This window comes from Pyxicephalus adspersus, chromosome 2 (assembly GCF_032062135.1).
Source record: "Pyxicephalus adspersus chromosome 2, UCB_Pads_2.0, whole genome shotgun sequence".
Taxonomy (NCBI): domain Eukaryota; kingdom Metazoa; phylum Chordata; class Amphibia; order Anura; family Pyxicephalidae; genus Pyxicephalus; species Pyxicephalus adspersus.
This window is the reverse complement of record NC_092859.1, coordinates 69,524,975-69,534,034: the sequence shown is the minus strand read 5'-3', so window position 1 is coordinate 69,534,034 and position 9,060 is coordinate 69,524,975. Positions and strand designations below refer to the sequence as shown.

Below are 9,060 nucleotides of genomic sequence, written 5' to 3'. Positions count from 1 at the left end.
AAAGTTAAAATCATGACAGGGCTCCATTAGTAAAACTATGTGATGCATTACTCAGTAGCGAAGCACATAAGAGTTAATAATTTTTAGAAATATAATTTTAAAGAAAAAGCATTAGCAGTGACCCACAATATACAGTTCAAAAGATGACCTGTGAGGGTCCAGGTCCCACATTATTAAGTAAGTGAGTATTCTTCAAATGTTGTTTTTTTACAGTTTTGAGAACTTTTGCAGGAACCCAATTTGGAATCAAGATCTATTTTCATGCATTAGAAGAACACAAAATGTTCTGGTTTTGCACTAAGAATTAAAAAAAAAACATTGCCAGAGCTCCATTTATAAGGACCTTTATCACCCAGAACACAGCAGAATCCTGTTTTTTATGTATATTTTTGTTAGAGCATTGGTAGGGTCCTATTACTTTAAACATTTACTTTTCAGTTGATGCACACAGTAGAATTAGTTTTTTTGCAGCACAGTTCTTTTGAACAAGCATTGGCAGAGCCCTACCTTGAAAGCAAGACCACATATCATCTAGTGGAAAACATAGGTGAATGACTCCTTTTTTGCTGTCTTTGTGTGTATTTGTCTGTGGAATAAGCACTGGCAGAGCCCCAAATTGACAGCAAGGCTCTGCATCTTTCCAGTAAAAAAATCTGTAAAACAATCATTGTCAGGGGCAAACAAGGGCTCACAACAGCAAAAGGACCATTACTTGACCCATTGAGACCCAGTCAACATAAGAAATAAGTACTATTGGCAGCAGCAGGATGTTAAGGAAAGAATACTCTCTCTAGGAATTGGCACCCACAAAACCTAGGGGACACCTAAAAATAGACAAAAGACACTTTTGTGACAGCAGTAGTCCAGGCCTTGGTCCCCTGAAAACCTAGACAACAGAAATAATGTCAGACACCGGTGAATCTAGCAGCATGATAACAGGTAATTGAAATAACAGGTCATTGGAATGTTGTGGCAATAGTTATTGTGGGGTTTCCATGTTTTGCCTTAAAACACCCATTCATTTTAAATGGAGTCCAGTGCAAGGCCACACACAGATCATTCACATTGGTGTGCTGCTCTTTGTAACAATGCTGCAGTGTGTGTTTTTACTACACTGGGATGCTTTTTGAAATGAACAGCAACACATTGCAGTGCAGTACAGGTATTGCCATACACAGAAAACTCTATTTATTAAACAGTAACCAGACATTCCTTTGCGGGAATCTTCCAGGTCCATGTCTTTCAATGGTAGTAATTCATTCACACGAGGGTTTGAGGAAGTGTCAGTTTCCCTGTTGTAAAAATAGATTCCCATATAGTGTATTGCTGCTGCATAGTAATGTAGATGTTTCCAGGTCATGCTTTCCACATGTTCCACAAGCCAGTGAGTTGTCCTGAAAATCTAAAACTAGAAGTACTTTGCAGCACTTATAGACAGATAACATTTTGTTCTTTGTTTCAAACAATATCTCCATTAAAGCAACTCCCGAAGTCCCTCAAATAAGTGTAATATATAGATTTCAAGCCATATTCATACCACTGTAAATAAGCTTTTTTACATATTACTATCCTATCTATATATATAGTTCTTACAGAGTGTATAGCCATGTCATTACCTGTCTCTGAGAGGAGCTCACAATCTAACGTCCCTATTATTGTTATATACATTTTAGGTACCACTTTTGTAAATGTCTTACCTCCTGTGTTATAAATGCTTTATCAAAACATAACAAATAACTTCTGATTGATTATAAATACCAAATTACCAAATCTGTTGCACTAATGAACCATTTGCTGGAGCAATATTTTCACACCAGGATTTTGTGGAACCTTAAAATTTGTTCAGTGAATGCTGGGGGTTCCTTGAGTTTTGGCTTGCTGACCTAACCTTGTGATGGTGGCCTCATAGTTTTGTGACCAATGCCACTTAGCAAAGTGTTATTATTGAAAGTGAGATAGACATTTTTGGGAGCTGATATTTGTTGTGTGGCAAGCTACATAGCAGCAGAAGGAGTGTATTGGATAGGGTGTCTAATCCACACATGCTGTCAATAGGTACCAGTGCCAGAATAAATATGCTCTACAGGTATTATTTCTGTATCACGGAGCTGAAGCCAGTCTTCCAATGAGATCCTATAATTCGACTGATGATACAAAAATGATCCCGATAGGTTGTAAGGTGGGATTTTGAATGGTTGCAGAAAATGTATTTGTTTGGTTATCATTATCAGAGATAAAAGCCCAGAAGTGTCATATTTGTCAAATGTCCTGACGTCACTTCTCATCCATGTTTAAAATTAGTGATTTCAAAGCTACAAAATCTGTAAAGCAAGACACAACCAAGCTCAGGCTACATACTGTCACCAATACTGGGAAAGTGTTGTTGCAAAAGATCTAAATACTTCCGTAAATTTGATATTTTTTACTATATATATTGTGTATATTAATCCTATTCAGTAAAATACATTTTGCAACAGTTATCTTTTAAGGACTATTTACTAAACAAAGGGCTCTATAAAACAATGAATCTGAAATTCGCTCTAACATTTATGGGTGGGAATCAGTTACTGCCATTGAAACACATGAACCTGGAAAATTCCCATGAGGGAATGTCTGATTCCCTGTTTTATAGAGCCCATAGAGCAGATTGTTTTTGGTGGTTTGGTGGACTCTAATATTGCATTGTGAGAAAGAAAATACAAGGAAAGATTTTAAGCTAAGAACTCATAATTATAAATTTCCTTACATACAGATAATTTCTCATTAGGTTTATGGAAAACATTCGGTTAAAGGGCCATCATCATTTGTAGATGCTTCCTTTTCTCCATAATCCTATTTTAGCCACCATTGATAAATGAACACATAACAATACTAAAGTCAGCAGCCTTATTTATTTGAAGCAAGCACGTTTGTGGCAGCACTCAGCTCCTCAGCCTGTAATTAGACATGGCGCCTCTAGGTGTCTCTGCCTCCAATGTACTCGGTATTAGCTGGGTTCACAGGCCGCTCTGTCATGTCACAGGAAGTGTTCAGGCAACTAATGTGAGAGGAAGTCGCTGCTAGTCCTCTTTTCCGGCGGCCATAGTGGACTGTGCGGCTTGGTAAGGAGCTCTGGGGCCGATATGGATTATAATCAGTTGCCATCCTCTGTCATCCTGCTCCCTTTATACATTATTCTTTTGGTAATGGAAAGAGGGGCTCTCGGAAAAGTTTTTAGTGTGAATATTAGCTTAGTAAAGTGAATACAGAGCTGATAGATTGGAGATCTCTCCTTCGTACAGTGCTGGGTATTTCACCGGGACGTAGAGGCAGCTTAGTGCCGCCTTGTGTTCTGAACGTCAGGCCGGAGATCTGTCAGCGGCTCCGGTTATTCTCTCCTCCCGTACTTTGTACTTTGATAGAACGGGCCACACGTCTGACTGCTCTTATTAGGTTTAGGCTTTGATTCTCATTTTGCGGGGGTTTCTCTATTCTAAACAACATTCAGGGGTGGCCATAGAGGATCACATGAACATAAGTAAAGCAAGGGATGATAAACCTTGCCGGGGTTATAGAACTCTGCAAGCTTTCATGTTGTAGAAGTGTTGTATGTCAATCACATGGGTCTGGTTTGGGAATGCAGCTCCCTAATACTGACATTAAGCATTATCGAGCTGCTTGGTATATTGCAAGTGTGTGTAAATAACAAAATTGCACTTCTGCAAGGATCTAATGCGTATTAGAGACCCTGTGAGCACTCAAAAAAAAATCTTAATGTTGTGTCCTGCCATAGATCAGGGATAACCCTCGCCTACCTGGTGCCTTGTGTCCAATCTTCCCCCATTTCAGCTCTTAATGCTGTGTGTGCCCTCTCTCCGGGCATTCCCTGTGGTTACATCTCCTGCTTGGCCCAATGGTACTCAGAACATGACATAGCAGGCCAGAGCATGGAGCCACAGTGTTTGGCAGGGCCATAGATATCCCACATTCCTCAGTGTTAGACGGAAGGTGGTAGGGACATGGCCAATATTGTCATATAGATGAATTTTGTGTCGGGGAAGGTTTTCTGATGATATGTCATGTTTTCATGCACTGCCAGCCATTTCCCCTGTAAACAGGTTTTAGTATAAAATAGGATGCAATCTTTCCATGGGTTACCCAGCAGTTGTATGGCATGCAACTACCAGTTTACAGTATTCCTTTGCTTCAGTAAATCTGTGCTATTTGTATGATAGGCAATTTCCCTACATTTTGCTTACATTGTGTGACTTGGCTGATCATGTGACAGCTGTGTTTTTTGCATTGTGATCATACTAATGGTTTTTGTCTTTCACCTTTTAGGCAACATGAAGTTCAGTCCATTTGTTACTTCTGACCGAAGCAAGAACCGCAAAAGGCACTTCAATGCCCCCTCACATGTCCGTAGAAAGATTATGTCCTCTCCCCTCTCCAAGGAGTTGAGACAAAAGTACAATGTCCGCTCTATGCCCATCCGTAAGGACGATGAAGTACAGGTATGGTATTACAGGGCTGGTGGGGTTTCTGTGTTTTGTGACAGTAGGGTTGATCCGTTTCTACGTAAAGTGAAAAAAAAAATTAAAAATACAGCAAGGTTTATTATCTGATCAAGACTTTTTTTTTAAATTATTGAGTGTTTAAAGTTTGTAAAAGTGGCTAGAGGTCAGTTTTATTGAAACATGATGGCTACATTCCTGTTTAAATACCAATTTTGCAAAGTACAGAATACATGTGATGTCTTTAACCACTGTTACACTGAGATGGTTTAGCTCTTGCCTTCCTTGAGACTTTGTTCATACCTGGGTATGAAGGAATTGTAATATGGAGGTAGATAAACTCATCTAAAGTGAAGCGGTATCTGTGTTTTGTGTCTGTTACTTCTCATTAACAGATGGAAGACATCTTTCCTGTCTGCCATTTGTGTATCTCTCCTAACCTTTTTTTTTAAAAAAAACTTTTTCCTTGCTTATCAGGTTGTGCGTGGACACTACAAAGGCCAGCAAATTGGCAAAGTTGTCCAGGTATACAGGAAAAAATACGTCATCTACATCGAACGCGTGCAGCGTGAGAAGGCAAACGGCACCACTGTCCATGTTGGTATCCACCCCAGCAAGGTATGTTTAGCTCCTATTGAAAGCTTATATCTGATCAGTTTTTTGTGATTGCTGCGCTACTAAGGTCCTGGGGTTCCAATATGGTTCTGTCTGCATCATGCATTTTGTTGCATTGGTATGTCTCCCCTTTGTTTCCTTCCTTTATTCTAGGAATGTTGGCAATTGATTTGGTTCCTGCCTCATTTGACCCTAGAATTTGTATGGGGGCAGAAGGGGTTGTACGTAATTGTGGTGTGTGTCTATATAGGTGTATAACTTACCCCTTCTCTATTAAAGAGGAAGTAAACTCAAAAAAGGGCCAAAACAAAAAAATACACTTACCTTCCGGCATTGCAGTCGATCGGTTCGGAGGTCTCTTCCATCGGGTCCCGGTATCCCTCTTCTGGGCAGCGCTTCAGGCGCCGCCATCTTCTTCCGGGTTCTTACGACGTCACCCGACCAAGGCGTAAGATTGGGTGACATAGTTGGTGAAAAAAACTTGCCGATCTTACTGCACATGCGTGTTCTGCACAGGCTCCTGACGTAGGTATCCCGGGAGGCTTTGCGCTGCCATTTATTCTCGATTGCCTAGGCGTGGTCTACATCTTCTCTGACTTGATCACTAGAGGTTTTGGATACCTTAAGTAGCATCGATTGGTGTTGGTGATCCTGCAAGTCAGCACAGAACTTAGGTGTTTTGGCAAACAAAAGTGTGAAAGAACAATTTTGTTGCTGCTTCAAAATAGTTTGACATTACCCCTAGTTGTTCAAAGAACAATTATACAGCTACCCCTTGCTATAGGAGTGAATGGCATTTTCCTTGTGCATAAGCAGAATAAGCAAAAATATACTGATTTCTGCATCAGTAGTTGTCCTGCAATCCATACAAAGTGTGTTTGGTAGGAGAATGGACAAGGTTAATATTAGACTTTCTATGGGCTTAACCTAAAGCAGACCTAAACTCAAGTTTTTTACTTAACAAAAGGGTAGACAACCCTTTTTTTTATAAAAGTAAAGATTCCTAATTATTTTTTTTAAGTGCTGCACCTTCCCTTTCTGTGTTGATCGCCGCAGTGATCAAGACTGAATGGGAGAGCAAAGCCTCCCAGGATACCTACGTCACACATCCTGGGAAGCTCTTGGCTGCTCCTTCTTGCACACGAAGGAGCCCTTTCTTTAATGGGAGAATGTCCCCATCTACTTCACCTGATCTTGCACCTGCACAATGCAAGATCGGGTGACGTACAAAGAAGAGGAGTGAAGAAAATGGCAGCGTCCAACGCTTCCTCTGCACCGGCTCAAAGGATACGGGGATGACGCCGGACCCAATGGATCGACAGATCTGTAGGATTAAAGGGAAATTCCTTCATGACTTAGACTTCTGTAAATCATATGGCCTGACAATGTTTACTGGGTTTAAGGTGTTACTGATAACTAATTCTAGCCTAACCTTCTGTTTGCTATACATTTTCTGTGCAGTAATGTTTTGGAATTTTTGTCTCTTGTTGCAATAAAATGGCTATTTAACAGATGGTATAAGGCTGATTACAACACATTGCATGATGCCAAACATGTTTTTATGTTGAGGTCTCATTTAAAATTAAGGGTTTTCAAACCGTGGAAAAACTAGTACCGTTCCATGGGGTTTTAGTTAAAGTAATTGCATTGCCTATATATTATTGTGGTCAGGTGGTGTAAATAAGCTCCTAAACACATCCTGTCCTAAGAGTTATTCAAGCCAGAAGCAGCTAGGAAATGTGTTTTGAGGCTTAAGGAACAACTTTACCATGTATCTTGGTGTGGATTTTTTTCAAAATTCTTCTATATATGTAAATACAATATGTAGAGTTGTTGGGACTTCAAAGATTTGTTCTGTCAATTGCTGTTTTTGTATCCACTTGATTTGGGATTTCAGTTGTAAATCTCTTACAGTTTTTACAGCTAGAATTTGAGCAAATTCAGTGAGTGACTGGATTTTTTTTTTTAATCCCAAAAGAACCCTTTAAACTAAACTCTAGGGTTCCCTGCTAAAATGCCCCTTACATTGAAATATATGCAGACACCTTCAGGCCAGTAAAAAATCCTTCCAACTGTAGGATTTGTCATAAGAACAAGGTTTTCACTGTAGGGAATATTTTGGAAATTCACACATTCATTGGTTTGCTAATGGATCCCTGCTATACGCCTTGGATTTACAACAGCAACACCTTGGCTAAAAATGGTCTTGCAATACTATGTTTTCTCATAGCATTTAGTCTGTGGGTGGAGGTTTCTTGAATGTCAGATTGTTCCCTAGCAACCTACTATCGGCATTTATTTTTAAGCCTTGTTCACAAATGAATGGTAAATTGTTATATCCACAATAAGGTTTTTAACACAGAAACAGTTTTAGACAGTGTCGTAAAAGGTACAATGTACAAATTAGGCTTAGGGTGCTAGGATAGCCATATCAAAATCTAGGGCTTGGTTATTTCAAAAGCTCAGTGATTTTGGTTAAACTCCACCCCTGGGGAAAAAAAACTTTTTTAATTTTGGTTTCAGTGGGAAAAGGTTGGACATGCATAGACTACTGTTTGTACTGTTTACTATTGTCACATATAAAAAGTGGAGGATGTGAAAGTGTGAATGCCTGTTCCAGTATCATATTTCAGAGAAATTAAGGAGATTTTCTGTAACTTTCCATTGCATTTCAGGACAGGAAGTAAATGTAAATTACCCCCAAAGTACACAAAATAAAATGACGGGCTTTGATGTATGTGCACTTCTTGTTTGCCATAGTTTTAGATGCATGTTTTTGCCTTTTAATGACTAATAGTAAGCTACTTTTATGGTTCAATTATTTTCATATTTTTCAGAAACGTAAGAAATTACATACAATACTGAACTAATTGTAAAACGTTTAACCTTATGGGATTTTACATATGAAATACTGTGTAGGCCGAGGTGTTCAGGTTACATGTTTAATTATGTCTACCCTTTCATTTAGGTGGTGATCACCAGGCTAAAGCTCGACAAGGACCGCAAGAAGATCTTGGAACGCAAGGCCAAGTCTCGCCAGGTTGGCAAAGAGAAGGGCAAATACAAGGAGGAAACTATTGAGAAGATGCAGGAGTAACTTTGTCAATAAAACAAACTGTTCAGTTTCTACACAGTGTGGCTTCCCTTTCTTCAGACTTGTATTGTAACCAGGCCTAAAACTTTAACTATTACTGTTACATTTTGTTCTTGAGTTTAATTTGGTGAAATATGGGTTTAAAATCCTTTTCACATTTTATATATATATATATATATATATATATATATATATATATATTATTTTTTTTTAGAGAGTACAGAAAATACATGTAAATCTTTCAGAAATGGTGTTGTTAAAACAAAATCTGCTCCCTCAGTAGATACATCAAAAAGGGAAATCTATTCTAGGGCACTGTGATATTCACAGTATTTCTAAGGGAAAATAAAGTGGGTAAAAGGTCTGGAAAAAAAAAAAAAATCACACACCACATTTAAGGACTAGTAAGTTGCAATGCCTAAAGTCGCATTTTTCTTTTTTTGGTAAAAAATGCTTTAACCCCCTCTAGCGGTAGTCACTCAGGGTCACTTTAAACTTAAAAAAAATTTACCTTGCTCCGTCAGTGTCCCCTGGTGTCCTGGTACCTGCAGGTCCTGGGGACAAATCATCCAATCTTCAGCCGCGAACTGCAAAGACGATCTCCAGGGTTTCCCAGTGACGTCAGTGCGGGCAGGAAATTCAAATAATTATATAAATACGGACAGAATTAGACTGCTAGGGGGGTTAAAGCAAATAACTACTTTGTTTATTTTAACTGTTTTAAAACAAAAGATTTCATGCCACTTGCCTTTCCAAAACTTCTTTAACCTCCCTGAAGGTGTTCTTGGGTGGATTTTCTATCCAAAAAGCAGTAACCCCAAGCCACGGGGAGGTTAAAACTCCTACCTTGTTCCCAGT

The 9,060-nt window shown here is 39.1% G+C and overlaps 1 protein-coding gene across 1 annotated transcript; it reads left to right on the top strand.

Annotated features, from left to right (window-relative positions):
- The first annotated feature begins 2,969 nt into the window (after positions 1–2,969).
- Positions 2,970–8,235, top strand: RPL26L1 (ribosomal protein L26 like 1). Its single transcript, XM_072400948.1, has 4 exons — positions 2,970–3,101; positions 4,321–4,493; positions 4,971–5,111; positions 8,077–8,235. Exons 2-4 carry the CDS (start codon positions 4,326–4,328, stop codon positions 8,203–8,205), a joined length of 438 nt encoding a protein of 145 aa, XP_072257049.1. The 5' UTR covers positions 2,970–3,101; positions 4,321–4,325; the 3' UTR covers positions 8,206–8,235.
- The last annotated feature ends 825 nt before the right edge of the window (positions 8,236–9,060 follow it).